We start from the raw sequence: 16,800 nt of genomic DNA, 5'->3' as shown, positions 1-16,800 counted from the left end.
GATAAACTACTCTGTAAATTGTAGCTCTATGCGGGGGGAACAGGGATATCCTAACAACTCTGAACTACACTTCCCAGTGTAGATTCTTTGGGGGAAGTCATGACTGTGTAAAGTGGTAAAAAGAGACTGTTTTAAATACAGTGGTGCCCCGCAAGATGAATGCCTCGCAAGACGGAAAACTCGCTAGACGAAAGAGTTTTCCGTTTTGAAGGTGCTTCGCAAAACGAATTTCCTATGGGCTTGCTTCGCAAGACGAAAATGTCTTGCGAGTTCCTGCGGGGTTTTTTCCCTCCCCCCCCCTTTTTCTAAGCCGCTAAGCCGCTTATCCGCTTATCCGATAAGCCGCTAAACCGCTAATAGCGCTAAGCCGCTAAGCCGTCAATGGGCTTGCTTCGCAAGACAAAAAAAACGCTAGACGAAGAGACTCGCGGAACGGATTCTTTTCGTCTTGCAAGGCACCACTGTATACCTTGCAGATGGGGGCCTTGTTTTATTTAAACAACTTGCAGTTTTGAGTCTCTGCATCCATTTTCCTGGTTAAAACAATCTGCAATTTTTCTTAAAAGGGAAACAGAATCTGATTCTTTCATGATCATAAACCCAGATACTCTCTATGATTCCGATTAATAAGGGAGTGTGTGGGAATAAATGGCTGCATCGCCATTGTTCGCACCCTGCTTCTGAGCTCACCAGAAGCAGCCACCAGGATGCAAAATAGGTCAGGGACAGAGAACCTGTGTCTTCCTCAGGTGCTGTTGGACTTCTATTAGTCCCAGCCAGCAGGTCCAATGGTGAGTGATGATGGGGGTTTATTTATTTACTTACTGCATAACATTTAGACACAGTTTGATTGTTCATTTTTTTAAAAAAGAGAACTCTCAAAGTGTTTCACAAAAGGATTAAATTACAAAGAAACAAATTACAGTCAGACTTTAAAACATGCAGAAGTTAAAATGCAAAAATGGATTAAAATTACCTGAGCTTTCAAATAGTATTATTATTATTATTATTATTATTATTATTATTATTATTTACTTATAACCTGCCCATCTGGCCGGGTCTTCCCAGCCACACCGGGCGGCTCCCAACAGAATATTAAAAACCCGATAAAACATCAAACATTAAAAACTTCCCTAAACAGGGCTGCCTACCCAAAGCATCTGGGTAGGCTTGTCTAAACAAGAACGCTTTTAGCTAGTGCCAAAAAGAGTACCATGAAGGCAGCTGCCTTATATCAAGAGGCAGGGAGTTCCAAAGCGTAGGTGCCGACACACTGAATGACCAAGTTCTTACAAATGTGGAAAGAGGATTATGTGGCACCTGCAGCTGTGGCCATTCCACGGATCCAAGTGGTCGAGTGGGCACAGGTGGGATGAGGAGATCTCATAGGTTAAACTAGTTCCCAAGTTGCTAAAGGCTTTTTATATTAACGGTAATAACCTTGATCTTGGCCCAGTAGCAAATTGGCACAAACAGCACAGACCACTGAGCTCTAGTGTCAGCAATTGCACTGCAGCACTGCACCAACTGCAGCTCAAGTGCGAGGGAAGCCCCCCACAGAGCACACTGCAGCAGTCCAGTCTTGAGGTAACCAACGTATGAACTACTGCGGCAAGGTTTTCGTGGTCCAGGAACGGCTGCAGCTGTAGAATCAGCTGCAGTTGATAAAAGGCACTTCTAGCAACTGAGACTCCAGCCACAGAGATGTACCAAGAAGCCCTCACAAACTGCGAACCTGCTTCTTCAGGGGGCGTGAAACCCCATCCAGGGTAGGCAACTGACCCATTTCTTGGACGTGGGAGCTACAGACCCACAGCGCCTCCATCGTAGCAGTATTCAAGCTCAGTGTCCTATACTGGCTTGGATGAAGAGGAGGGGTGGGAGGCATCAGGTGGAGAAACCCCCCAAGTAGAAGAAGGCTCAGAGCCAAGGGATTGGTGGTGGGACGACTATGAAGAGGGAGCAGAGTGGGAGGAGAAAGAGGTGTCAGTGTTGGGATGCATCCGACGGGTATTTGGCAGGCCCCCAGCTGGTTCCAGCCCACCGGCTGGCAGCCGGGCGAACTCTGATTCTCGGAACAGCATCAAAAACTGCGACTCAAGCCTCAGAGACCTTTAGAGACTGAGCACGCAAGCCAGCAGAGATAAGAACTCTTTGCAACGGAAGTAGCAGACAGAGGCATATGTAAGCATATTTACAAGTGTTTATTCAGCATCAGGACAAAAGAAAAACATGTCTGCTTCCCTTCATGTCCAAGCAAAACAGCAGCATAGGCAAAAGCTATATACAATGGACGTTTCCAGCAGACTGTGCTGGAAGTAAACAGACATGTGACATACAACAACTCCACATGCCTGTTCTAAAGGTGAAATGGAACTCTATCCTAACAGTCAGGACAGGGGTGCTGACTTACCCACACACACCCCACTGTGTCAGAAGCTGAAGAAGCAACAGGGTTTAGTGAGCAGGAAGAGGCTGTGGAAGAGAGCAGCCCAGAATTGGAGGCAGAAGCGGGAGCTGGAGAAAAGGGGGGGGGGGCAAGAGGCAGAGATGAGTCAGGCTGATGAAGAAGCGAAGGGGTATCCCCCTCTTGTGGCGACCAGCTCCCCTCCCCCTAGTCTCCCAGGAACAAGAGAGGTATGAAGAGGGCAGAGCAAAGGAAGGCAAGGTGACACAGCCTTAGGCTGCTAGGGAAGGAACCAGGGGAGGAACCTTAGACAGTGGTGGGAAGGTAAAGGTACCCCTGACTATTAGGTCCAGTTGTGGCCGACTCTGGGGTTGCAGCACTCATCTCGCTTTATTGGCCAAGGGAGTTGGCGTACAGCTTCCGGGTCATGTGGCCAGCATGACTAAGCCACTTCTGGAGAACCAGAGCAGCGCACGGAAACGCCGTTTACCTTCCCACCTAGCCTCTGTGGTTTAACCCACAGCACCACCTGCGTCCCAGAGGGAAGGTGGAGACCTTCAATTCTCACAACTGCCTCATTGGGACAAGACCTACTGGGAAGAGTTGCTGTGATCACTAGGCCTGAGCTGTTTGGGTTTCTTTGAATAAAGAGTTAACTCTGGCTCCTGACACTTAGCAGGTTTTTCCTCCTCCTAACCTTCCTACCGAACTCTTACCTTCCTACTGGTTCCTCCACTTCAAAGCAAGATGTTTTGCAAGACGGGATAATATGATTCAGAACCAGCCCTGCCCACGCACAGGTCCCCTGCCTCCCTCTGGATTATCGTGCAGATTAATAATGGTCATTGCCATCAAACAACAGAACCCCTCAATCTGCTGCTTGACAAAACTTTAATTAAATGCACACGCACTCACACAACTACCTCTACCGCATCCTTCTCTGCAGGAGGAAAATGCCATTAGCGATGCAGGATCGCTGCCAAAAAAGCAGAAGAATGTTACAACCGGAAGCAGAGATTTCCCCGTGGTTGGGATACCAGGCAGTCGTTTGAATCAGAGCAATTAATTGGGCTCTTGGGTTTATTATCTGCATCATCTGATGGCACTGAAGCGAATGCAGGCAGCCATTTGCCAAGTGGGGGCAGGAACTTCCAGCAACGGGGGTTGCTAATTGAGATTGAGGGACTCCATCACAACCACCACTGTGGGTGGCTAGGGAGGGAATCCCTGTTCTTATTGGTAACTACCAGGAGAGGATGGTGAATACAGCGTGATGATGATGATGATGATGATGATGATGATGATTGCTGCTGCTCTTCCTGTTATTCCACTATTCTGAAAAATCACTCAAAAACACACACAGGACACATTCCCATCTGGGAGAAGGAAAACAGCAGCTTGATGCAGCTCAGAGAGGGATGGAAATTGCAGGAGGAAGGGCAGGTGAGAACCTTATTGGAGCCATGGGTGCTGCTATGACTTGTTGTATAGTGTGTAAAATGTTAGAGGAAGTCATCTAAACAACAACAAAAAGGCTGGGGTGACTGTGTGCCTGGAATGTGCCTGTAGTCTCCTGGGAAGTTGACCCCTTGGCTTCCAGAAGGCATATCCAATTACAAATGTGTGCCGACTGGTTTAAATGATGTATAGGGTGGAGAGCTCAGCAGGGCAGCCTCCTCCCTGCCCTGCTCCTCCCCTTGCCTGCTGTGATTTACTCCTACACAGACCTGCTTGCCACAGTTCACACTTGAGAGCCTGAATTTGGCAGGATCTGCCGGGGCCTAAGCAAAAGAAGCACCCGCCACACCAGTAAGTACCACACTGTGCCCTCCTGAAAGGGACGTTTTTGATTATGTATATACATCCTTACGGAGCAAGTATTTCTGAAACCGAATCCAGTAAAGGAAAGTAGGGGAATGTATAGGGAGGACTGAGGTGATGGGTTTTTTTCCTAGAAGAAGAAGTTCTGGAACTCACCATGAACACCTCCCTTGTTCTCTTATACAGTGGTACCTTGGGTTAAGAACTTAATTCGTTCCAGAGGTCCGTTCTTAACCTGAAACTGTTCTTAACCTGAGGTACCACTTTAGCTAATGGGGCCTCCCACTGCCACCACACTGCCAGTGTGTGCTTTCTGTTCTCATCCTGAGGTAAAGTTCTTAACCTGAGGTACTATTTCTGGGTTAGCAGAGTCTGTAACCTGAAGCGTCTGTAACTGGAGGTACCACTTTAATGGCAATGGCACCCACCTGAGAAGTGTCGGAACTGTGTTCCAGCAAGTTCCAGCTGAAAAAAGGGGTGCCTGTGGGAGACCCAGGTTCAAAACCACCAGCAGTTTTATGCACAAGCTTAGGAAGCTTTAGCTTGGAGCCTCTAAATACAAAATGAATGACTAAATTTAAAGTTTTGCATAACTCGGTAAAGGAAAAAGAAAACAACCTTCAAAGGTTGCTCCAAACAGAGCGTCCTGCAGTAGTCCAGTTGGAACATAATGTTACAGAGGCTAAATCAGACATTATTATTCTGATGTGGAAGAAATAGTTACTTTATTATTTCTATTTTCATTGTCCATTCCTTTAGAAAAAATGTTTTTTGGTGCTGCTATGGGGGATCTTTAGCTTGGCATAGCTTGGGACCTCAGTGTGTCTTAATCCAGCCCTGTTCAAACCCTACTCAGCCGTGATGCCCACTAGACCAGTCTATCTCCCTCTCCTTCTCTAGGAGGGAGACCACTGCATGCCATCTTGAGCACCTTGGAGGAAACTAGTGGGACCTGCAATAGAACGTTGCAGCATGGAATGATAGAAGTTTATAAAATTATGCACGATTTGGAGAAAATTATGCTTGATTTGGAGAAAGTGGCTAGAGAAGTTTTTCTCCCTCTCTCAAACACTGTTTCGTTGTTGTTGTTGTTGTTGTTGTTGTTGTTGTTGTTGTTTTTCTCCCTCTCTCAAACACTGTTTTGTTGTTGTTGTTAGACCCACCCACTTTAAAATGCCATAGATTAACAACCAAACACCTAGTTGAAAAGGAATGTATTCCTGGCACCAAAAGATATGCAATGAAGGTGCTTGGGCAAGCCTTCCTGGGGAAAGCATTCCACAAACTTCATGTTCATCAACTTGAATAGGTCTACTCCAGGGGCGCCGACTTATAAAAAATATTGGGGGGGGCGGGGGCCCATACCAACTTATAAAAAATATTGGGGGGGCCCAAGACCTCCAAACCGTTGCTGCTGGGGGAACGAAAGGGGCGAGCCCCGGGCTGCCCCGACCTTAAGTGAACCTGTGAGGGCCCGCCCTTTGCGGCAGTCGATTGGCTGCCGCCGTTGGCGGTGAATATTAATGAGCTAGGGGGAATCCCCGCTTCTCGCGGGGCTGACGCCAGCCCCGCGAGATTGTTGATGGGTCGAGAGCCCGCAACCCCACCCCCTCTCTAGATCGGGAGTGGCTTTGTTTTAACTCATTACTGAATGTATTTTAAAAGGTAACTATCGTCCAACAAGGAAAATAAAAAATACCAACATAATTTTGTGATTTTACAAAGCATAATATAACTAATAATTTTATTAAATTATTGGGGGGGCAGAGCCCCCCCAAACGAATTTTTGAGGGGGCTCGGGCCCCCTCAGGCCCCATGGAGTCGGCGCCTATGGTCTACTCTGATTAGGACCATCATTGGCTGGGCTTTTGAATCTGCAGCTCACTGGTGATAAAGACGTTAAATGGGTTTTTCAAAGCTCTGGCAAAGCTACATGCAGCCTGGCTCTGGTACAGGTCTGCCAAATTAATTGCCATGTTGGAAAGGAAGTTTGCTGTCCTCCTTGCACAACAGGGTTATTTTCTTCTTGTTGGGAAATGTGTTGTAGACTCCCTATGCACTTCGTAGGGAGTTCCTATGCAATTTTCCTTCAGCACTGCCTTCATACTTTGCCAAATTTTCTTGATGCTATGTGTTAGAGAGCTTTCATGTGTATAAATTGGCTTAGCGTTTTGGGTGCATGAAACCAGAGGAAGTGACATTTCAGGGCAGGCAAGCAAATTTATGCAGGGAAGGAACAAGGTTCTTTCAGAAAGGGTTAAAGCCTCCCCACTCCCTTGAGTGGGGCTGAGCAGATGGAAAACATGCAGACCTTGCTGTGGAAGTACTTATCCACCTGGCAGGCAGGCAGATATATACAGTTAGGCTTAAATTGCAGAGAGAAGCAGAGTGAAAGATGGTGTTGCAATTATGCTTATAATAACTGCAGTTCAAACAAAAATGAAATAAAAGCTCAAAGCATAAAATTCAGGGTACGAAATTGCAGCTTTCCAGAGACAAATGGTCTCTGGAAAAACACCAATGTGCCTTATGTTTGCCTCTGCATCTATATTGTTTTGAGTTTGTGGGCGCAAGACCTCTCTAATCCCTGGATCCAGTAAATGTGGGAATTTAAGATGGGTGCCAGACTTGGATTCAACAGGTGTTAAAAGCTAATCAAGCTAGGCTAGCTTCTAGGTGAGGCGAAAGGAGACCAAAGGAAGGGGCTTTGTGGGAGACGCAAATCTCTCAGCTCGCAGACAGTGAGAATGAATGAAGGCAGTGTTGAGAGTTAGGAGTTATGTGGCTGAGAAGCAAGGTAGCAAGCGGAAAAGCCAGAGAGGTAGAGAAATGGTGGATCTCTGCTTGAATCCAAAGCTGTGGCTATGGGAGAAACGAGACCTTTTTGGGGTGTTGATACTGCAAATCCCTCCACTGTAAGCTTGGCTTGTACATATGTGTAAATAAACCATATATGCTAAAGACACTACAGTCTCCCCTGTGCCTCATTCCCAAAATAAAACATGAGCATTGGGGAAGCTCCTGGAGCTCCTGGACACTTGTACCGCTCAGAGATTGGGGTGTTGTGCAAATAAGTGTGTGTATTATAAGGACAATACAAAAAGAAAACCAGGAACGTATTTCTTTTCTAGCATCTCATTATACATAAGAGGGGTGTACAACAGCATGTAAACAATGAAAAGTGAAAAACCATTAAAAATGGGACAAAATAATCATTAGAATGCCTGGCTAATCAAGATGCTTTTAAAGAGCAGCATAGGCCTATCGGCATTTTTAAAAGTTTCCCCAAAGTGCCTGAAAATCCAAAGGGATGATATCTAGTATGTAACATTCTTCAGAGTTCCAAATTTCATGCGCTGGTTTTGGTAACCGACAGCTTCCGTTCTCCCGACATTTCCCTGTTAATTTCTGCATAATATTTGAACCGTCACATGACATAAGAGCCACTTCCATAAATATAGCAGAATATAGCACAAATAAAGCGCCTGTTTCTGTGTTATTTGCAGACGGACTTTTTCCCCTGGAAATAAATCTTCTTCTTTGGCGATCACTTGTAGATGAGTAAGATTGTCTTCCATAAACACGGTTTTAACAATGAGTCTGTAAGTGACTGTGGAGGCTGATTCTGGATCCACACATCCTTCCACAGTGGGGACATTGGTTTCTGGGCAGGAGTTGATCATGGTGAGAGTTTGCCAAGCGTGCCTTCCTCTTAGCACATTTCTCCCTTGCATCCTGAGTTCAAGCATCTTCAAAGCCCATGACACCTTTGGTAAAGGCACTCAAGTCAAGCTATATTCCACTACAGTGGTACCTCGGGTTAAGTACTTGATTCGTTCCGGAGGTCCATACTTAACCTGAAACTGTTCTTAACCTGAAGCACCATTTTAGCTAATGGGGCCTCCTGCTGCTGCCGTGCCGCCGGAGCACAATTTCTGTTCTCATCCTGAAGCAAAGTTCTTAACGTGAAGCACTATTTCTGGGTTAGCGGAGTCTGTAACCTGAAGCGTATGTAACCTGAAGCGTATGTAACCCGAGATACCACTGTATATTTACAGAAGTGGCTTTTACAGTGTGTGGAAGCTCAAATATAATATTGGAACTGACAGGGAAATGGAATAAACGGTCGTATGAATGCAGCCGACGTCAGCATTGTGACCTCAGTGATTCACTGAGTCAGATTTGAGCCAGCCACAGCACTCTTGACACAGTTCGTTTCCCCCCCCCCCCTTCTGGGTCTCGGCATTCACTGTTGTCCAGAAATAAGGACATAGAACCATAGAACTGTAGAGTTGGAAGGGAGCACAAGGTTTATCTAGTCCAAACCCCTGCAATGCAGGAATCTTCTGCCCAACATGGGAATTGAACCCACAACCCTGAGATTAAGAATCTCATCCTCAACTGACTGTGCTGTTTCATTGGGCAGAGGAACGGTTTCACATATAGCACATGCAGTCACTGACATTCTCTGTGGGTTTCCTCTTCTTGTTTTGAAGGGTCAAGCGCAACGATGCCGAGCTTTATTGGCAGTGCTCTTCGCGGGAACTTCTTCCTGATGCTCGGCCTGTGGTGGTCCATCAAATACCCCATAAAGTACATTCTTCTAAAGCTGGATTCAGGCAACCCACACAGCCATTGGACCCAATCTATGGATATTATCGAAGGAACAGTGAAAGCTTTCTTTGCTCTAGGAGGTACTATACTCCAACGTCATCAACCTTCTGCAAGAGAGATGGTGTACCATTATGAAGCATCTTTTTTACATCTATGTCTTGGCACTGGCAGATGAACGTGGGGGCGGGGGGGGGCGACATGCACCAGCCCTGCCCCCGCCTGTGCGCCACTCCGGGTGCCAGAGCATGTTGCTCCGGCACTGTGTCTGGGGGAAATTTATAGTCCTACCAGTGTGGTGTAGTGGTTAAGAGCGGTAGACTCATAATCTGGTGAACCGGGTTTGCTTCCCTGCTCCTCCACTTGCAGCTGCTGGGTGACCTTGGGCCAGTCACACTTCTCTGAAGTCTCTCAGCCCCACTCACCTCACAGAGTGTTTGTTGTGGGGGAGGAAGGGAAAGCCACTTTGAGACTCCTTCGGGTAGTGATAAAGCGGGATATCAAATCCAAACTACTACTACTACTCCTACTCTTCTTCTTCTTCTTCTTCTTCTTCTTCTTCTTCTTCTTCTTCTTCTTCTTCTTCCATAGAAACGACTGGAAATAAGTTTGAAAACAGTACAAAATGAACCCTTAAGGGCAGAGACCTTTTCATATTCCTGGAAAGGCTAGCTGCAACAAAAAATGACTTCAGTTGTTTTCGGAGAGTGCAGATATGCACTTTCAATGGGAATGCTGTCCTACAAAGCAGGGGCAGCCACACTGAAAGCCCTGCTCTGAGTTCCTGGAGAGCAAAGCTTCTGATACTTTAGGGACTTTGTGGAGTTGGAAGGGATCCCAAGGGTCATCTAGTCTGACCCCCTGCAGTGCAGGAATCACAGCTAAAGAGTCTCTGACAGATGGCCACCCAACCTCTAAACAAAGCCTCCAATGAAGGAGAAACTCTCCTGTAGAATGCAGCAACCTAATGGGTATATAAGGTCTCTCAAGGAACCTGGTCCTGAGCTGCACAGGGCCTTATATGTTGACACCAAAACATTGGGTTTGGGCCAGTGGCAGAATGGCAGGCAGTGCAAATACTCCACACACGGTGCTATGTGCTGGTGGCAATTTGCTTCCAAAGCAACCTGGCCGCTACCTTCTGCGCCAGCTTTCTGACTGCAAGCCAGAGAGCAGAGCCTCAGAGGCTGATCTTAATGCTGGCGACTTTTCGGACAACCTGGTCCCACACCGTTTAGGGCATCAGGGGGCAAGACCAGCACTTTTAATGGAGCCCAGAACTGAAATGGCAGCCAATATAACTGGCACAGAGTAAGTGTAGTGGGATCTTCTGCCCATTTTTGCAGACTAGCCACAAGTGTCCTGCTGGGCGCATTCTGTACCAGCTGCCGTTTCCAAACCATCTCTAAGGGCAGCCCCATACGGTAGTCTGGATTTAACAGAAACGTGTCATTTGGTCGGCTTTCTCTAGGCAGGGCCACAAATCTCAAATCAGCCTGAGCTGGAGTTGCCAAAGGGCCAACTAGTCCAGCATCCTGTTCTCACAGCGGCCAACCAGATGCCTGTAGGAATGCGGGATGTGAGCACAACAGCACCCTCCCCACCTGCAATTCTCAGCGGTGGATATTCAGAGACAGATTGCCTCCCATGGCGGAGACAGAGCATAGACATTGTGGCTAGTCTTCTAGGTCTGAGAAAGTCCACTGAGTTGAATAACTGCCTCACATCAAACAGCTGGGGAAACAGAGTTGCTGAGTTTGTGTGTATGTAAAAAAATGCCATTGAAATAGCAAGTTTTAGTGTGAAATCAGCAAACATGCGGCTCATCCTTAGCCTGTGTGTAACCCAGGCACCCCCAAACTTGGCCCTCCAGATGTTTTGGGACTACAGTTCCCATCATCCCTGACCACTGGTTCTGTTAGCTAGGTATGATGGGAGTTGTAGTCCCAAAACATCTGGAGGCCCGAGTTTGGGGGTGCCTGTCATAACTTGTAAAGAACCCCAGTGAGACACATGATTACTTGCTAACCCAGTAAGAGTTAAAGGTCAGGAGGCTTCCTTAATTCTTGCACTTACTGAGCTCTTTCTGCTGTGTGCTCTGTTCTTCCTTTCCACCCTATCATGTACATCTGCCTTCAAATTTTGCCCAGTCCTTCACTCTGCTAAGGAAGCAAAATGACTTGTGTCCTGCCTTACAGGAATATTGGCTGAGCAGCTGGTCCCGGGAGGACCCCACCTTTCTCTCTACGACAGTGAGACCCAAGACTGGGTCCAGCTGATGAACTGGCAGCACATGACCATGTACCTCTTCTATGGCTTTTCTGGAGTGGCGGATGTCCTCGTCCACACGTCGCTCAAGCTGCCAGTGGGGCTGGATCGCCTCTTGTTGGCTCTGGCTTTGTTTGCAGAAGGTGAGCAATGAACAGAGGCTAACGGTCCGAAGCAGTTTATGGACAAGTCAAAAGGGTCGTGATGGGAAATGGCAGCTGCCCCCAACTAAAGACCCTGTTCAGGGATTGTTCTCCAAGCTTTGGAGCCTTGGGGCAGGGTAAACACAAGACATTTTGCTAGCTAGGAGGCAGTGATTGCCAACAACCTAGATGGCTTTAAAATTCAAGCAGGGGAAGGCTATAAATGGCTATTAGCCAGGATGGCTGTGTTCTGCCTTGGTGGTCAAAGGCAAGAATGCTTTAAAATACCAGTTTCGGGAAGCCAGAGTGCTCTTCTGAAATAAAAAGTTCTGACTAGGCATCTGAAACTCAGTAAAGATGGTGTCTGCCTAGCTTCTTGTGGCAGGGAGTTCCATGGAGTTGGGCCCACGAAACTGAAGGCACAGCTCATGGTTGCTATGAGCTGTGGTTCTGCAAACCACAGTTTCCCCAACACCTGCTGATACCTCTTCTGCAGGAGGTTGATGCCATTTGGACTACGTAAGAAATGGCACTCCCACCCTGAGCACCAGAGCACAAAAGCCTGTGGGCTAGGACCATTGTGATTTATTGACGAGTAACTGTCTTTTGTACACATAATTAGGGACATGGGGGGAAAGCCTTTATTCCTCCGTCTTTTTAGCATGCACTCAAGTGTGGAGCGGTAATTCTAATGTTCTAATGTTTGCTAGCCATTATAAGCACAGAATCATGGGGCGTTAAGTACTTTGAGGCTTAGCAAGACTGTATTATGTGATCTTGAATATACATGCAGATCACCTAATCGCAGCAAATAGGCAACTGGAGAATTGGCGAGTAGTTTATTTACATAAAATGGCCACTAGGGGGCAATTACGGTTTATGGAAGAGGCTAGTTTATTTTCCATTATAGTTTCCTACCCCAGCTTTAAAAAATTTTTTTTGAATGTACCCTGATGTATTAATTTAGCAATAACCAGACACGCAAAGCTGCCTTATACTGAGTCACACTGTTGTGTTTATCTAGATCAGTACTGTCTGCTCTTAGCAGCACCTTTCCAACACTTTTCAGGGGGTATTTCTCCCCACTTCCCCCGCAATCAGCCCAGCTGCTCTACATCCTTTTATAATTTAAGGGTCCAAGAACCAGACAAAGTCTCTTCTGCGTGCAAAGCTGGTGATCCCTCACTGCATAGGATCCCACCTTCAGTGGCTGCTTTTTTCCAAAGGCTGTCGAAACAAAAAGCCTCCTTTGTTGCAGATGAACTCCACCTTAATCAGCTGCTATCGAATGAAAATGTTAGCAGGGTGGCAAGAAACAATCCTGCTTTTAAGGGACGGAATCTGTTCAGCTCGCAATGTGATGTGAACCTACCTCTTTCGTACTTCCTGAATCCATATGTGAACCACAACACAGCTATTACAGTATTCGTCTTCCACACTTCTCTGAAGCACCAGAACCCTCTCCCTTGTTGTGATTTCCAGACTGCTTCTGACCATGGAGACCAAGCACAGCCGCCATGAAGAAGAGCCACTGATAGTCCTCACCTTCCATTAACTTGTGCAAGCCTATTTGAAAGCCAAGTTGGTGAACATCACTGCCTACCAAGGAAATGAGTTGCATGCTTTAACTATGCTCTGTGTGAAGAGATTGCTTTCTTTTATCTGCCCCGAATCTTCCAGCATTCAGCTTCGCTAAACATGCCCTAGTCGTACTGTTAAAGGTAAAGGGACCCCTGACCATTAGGTCCAGTCGTGGCCGACTCTGGGGTTGCGGCGCTCATCTCGCTTTATTGGTTGAGGGAGCCGGCATACAGCTTCTGGGTCATTCACAAATGTCCACATTCTGCAGCCAAGATCAACTCAAAAGCTCAAAGAGCTGCAGTGCAATGAACAATGCTCATTGAGTAAAAACACCACCTCTGTTTAGATTGCAGCAACCCCAGAATATATGGAATGAGGAGCTTGGGAGGCATGATCAAAATATATTCCACTGCCAGCCAGGGACAAAATGGGCCAAAGCTTGAAATGGCCTTTGACTGCCCACACATAGAAAGCAGAGGGAAACACCTGCTTAACATGCAGGCAGGCTTCCCAACGCATATTGATTTAAGAATCCTTGAAGGTCCAATTTTGCTAATGCTCTTGAGTAATCGTCCCCTGTGGTTTGGACTTGGCAGGCTTCCTGTTCCATTTCCATGACTACAAGGACGCCGCGTTGACGGAACATCTCTATAATCTCATGAGCATCGCTGTGTTTGGAGCTGCCCTCTGTGCCTCGCTGGAGGTCTTCCAACGAGATCACACCCTCCTGGAGCTCTTCAGGGCCAGCCTCTTCATCCTCCAAGGATCCTGGTTCTGGCAGGTTAGTAGCAGGGGGACTGCCTGGGGGGGGATGCCTGTGCTTCAGATTTAATGTCCAGGTCTGTGAAATGTTTAAATCAATAACCCCCGCCCCCCCACACACACAATATGTGCTGGAGTGCAAGTGTGTGCCAAGAGAAAAGTGTTGCCATGAGAAATGCACTGGAATAATAAAACGTGGCTGTGAGCCAGTGGCAACATCAGGGCAGGACCTTAGGGCAGAAGTCCAGGGACCCACGCAGCAAAATGACCAGGAGGGGCCTCAGTTGCAGCAAGGCAGGCTTATCACATTTTGAAGTCAGTGAAGTGGTACACATTGCCATCTAAAAAAGAGCAGGGAGGAGACCATTTGCCCCATCCTTTTAAAGCCCTATGGGAGAACTTTAAATTAAGAGTCATGGATTCTTTCCCAAAGCATTCTAGAAGCTGTGTTAAGAGTGCTGGGAGTTGTCTCCTATTTCTGTCCCAATCCTACATTTCCCAGAGTTTGCTGTGTAGAGGGATTGACTGTTAAACCACTCTGGGAAATGTGGCTCTGAGAAAGGAATAAAGGACTTCTAATAACTCCCAACACTCTTAAATTACATCTCCTTTAAAAAAAAATGGAGGGGAAGTCTTGACTGTAATAGTAGTATCATCACAGAGCTTTAGAGGTTTGGTGTGAATGCAACCTAAGATTAGCTAACAGCACCACTTCTGTGAACCAAAGTTCCTTTTGAGTTTAAGGGTTCATTTGCGAAATGGAGAAAAATTATTGGGCACCACACACACACACCCAATTTAACTGGCTGCAACAAAACGCTTCATTTGAATTTCAGTAGAGATGGGGAAGAAGAGGGGATTATGAGGGTACCAGGGAAGGCCTCTGTTGGGCACCTGTACACCAGCGGGTGCTATCCTGGTAACTCCTATATTATACTCCTGTAGCTCTGGATGATATGACATCTCTCTTTGCAACCCTCAGATTGGCTTTGTTCTGTATCCACCATGGGGAGGTCCAGGCTGGAAACAAGAGGAGCATGGAAACAAGAACTTCCTGACCATGTGCTTCTTTTGGCACTATGCCATTGGCCTTCTTGTGATGGCAGCCAATGGTTTCCTCAGTCAGCGGTGAGTGTTGGTCATCAGGTAGGCAGTGGGTGAACCCAAAATGATCCACTGGAATGCTTCATGCAGGAGCGGGTAGCCATGGTTGGCTAGTGGTAGTCCAAGCATGGACATTACTTATGTCTTGGCCGTGTTCAATCTTTTCTACTTAGGGCAGGGATGAGCAATCTGTGGGCGCTCCAGGCATTTCTCGAATATATTAGTGGCCAATCATCCCTGACCATTAGTCATGCTGGCAGGGGCTGGCAGGAGTTGGGAGTCCCCAACAACATCTAGAGAGCACATATCCTCTAGCCTCAAATAGCAGTGTAAAAAGTTGTGGGAAGAGGAGAGAAGCAAGAAACTTCTCCTTTTGTCATTCCTGAAACATACTCCCTCCCCACTTCAGGCCTGTGATAGCTAATAGTAAGGTCAAAAAGGTAAAGGACCCCTGGACGGTTAAGTCCAGTCAAAGGTAACTATGGGGTTGTGGCACTCGCCTTGCTTTCAGGCCGAAGGAGCCAGAGTTTGTCCCCAGACAGCTTTCCAGTTCATATGGCCAGCATGACTAAATCACTTCTGGCGCAATGGAACACCATGACGGAAACCAGAGCGCATGGAAACGTTGTTTACCTTCTCCCCGCAGCAGTATCTATTTATCTACTTGCACTGGTGTGCTTTCGAACTGCTAGGTTGGCAGGAGCTGGGACAGAGCAATGGGAGCTCACCTCGTCGTGGGGATTCAAGTTGCCAACCTTCCGATTGGCAAGCCCAAGAGGCTGAGTGGTTTAGACCAAAGCATCACCCACGTAACTGATCTCAAACCAATACTGATGCGTCATGCACATCAAACCAGTGCATTGCTCCACAATGACAACATATGTGGCACATTGTTCCTGTAGCAGTTTGAAAAGGAGTAACATCCATTCTTTGACACAGTGTGTGGCTCAAAAATACGCTCCCCGCCTGCCAAAACTGTATTTTTAAAATCCTTCCTTCTTATCCACCCTTCTTCACACTCTTTGAGAAGCTCACGTCAATATAAAACAGTTCAATATTTTTAAAAAAGCTGTTGTAAAAACTTAACGGAATAACTGCCAAGAACAAATAAAAAAATGGATCAGGTGGTAGGCAGAGAAATGCAGACAAAGGAACCCCATGGAGTAATAGCAGCCAGACGTCAAGCAATGCTCAACAGCTGGCGTCATGATTGCACAGTGTGCCAGCCTGTGTGGCTTGACCATTGCTTTGCAACCTCCATGGGAACAGGGCGTGAGGTCAACAATTATGCTGCTGTCAATTCCTTAGCAATTGCTGAACTGGGTTTTGTTTCTCCCCGTTGCGTATATCAATATATTTGGGTGTTTGCATTTCTGCAGCTGCAGTAACGGACGTGGAGTAAACTATGGAAACGTCGAAGTGGAACTGGATGTGGAGCTGGACTTGGCATGTTGTCTATGGAGGAAAAACCGAACCCCGGACCCTGTCCTCCTACCAGAGAACATCTCAGATGAAAAATGAAGGGCCTCATTTTCCACTATTCTTCAAGATTTTTTTAAAAACTATTTCTAGTTCCCATCTGACATAAAGGTTGCTCTTTATATTAAAAACAAACATAGTAGTCAACAGCAAAAGGGGAGCTGTACCCTCTTATACAAATGTTCAAAGCCTTCAGCTGCAAGCACACTCACTTCAGCAACTTCCCAAAAAATTATATCCAAGGACCAAAGTGTGCACTGGAAAATGTCCTGCTAATGAACTTTGTGGCTTTAAAAAAAAAAAAAAAACATCAAATCTGATGACCTTTTGAGGACTTTGTGTTTACACTGCATGGGACATGCAATTTGTAATTAGATTTAGTTGTAAGCAATGGGTTGGATGTCAAGCTGCCCAGTTAAATGAGTGGCAAAACCCTTTAGGCATGATCATTATAAAAACCACTCTGGAGTCCATTAGTGCTACAGCCACATCTGTAATGCGAGTTGGCCAGATCGTGGTTCTGACTGGTACATTTGATATTGTACTGAAATTTCTGCATGCAGTTTAATTCATCTATATGCATATGTGTACATGTGCATTGCTGATAAAGGGTGGTTTTCTGCA

The 16,800-nt window shown here is 46.6% G+C and overlaps 1 protein-coding gene across 1 annotated transcript; it reads left to right on the top strand.

Annotated features, from left to right (window-relative positions):
* The first annotated feature begins 4,111 nt into the window (after nt 1-4,111).
* Nucleotides 4,112-16,800, top strand: TMEM45B (transmembrane protein 45B). Its single transcript, XM_081844335.1, has 6 exons — nt 4,112-4,216; nt 8,725-8,922; nt 11,038-11,250; nt 13,428-13,612; nt 14,576-14,721; nt 16,077-16,800. Exons 2-6 carry the CDS (start codon nt 8,739-8,741, stop codon nt 16,216-16,218), a joined length of 870 nt encoding a protein of 289 aa, XP_081700461.1. The 5' UTR covers nt 4,112-4,216; nt 8,725-8,738; the 3' UTR covers nt 16,219-16,800.

Source organism: Podarcis erhardii (genome assembly GCF_964252035.2).
Source record: "Podarcis erhardii genome assembly, chromosome: 16".
Taxonomy (NCBI): Eukaryota; Metazoa; Chordata; class Lepidosauria; order Squamata; family Lacertidae; genus Podarcis; species Podarcis erhardii.
This window is presented reverse-complemented; position numbering and strand designations above follow the sequence as displayed.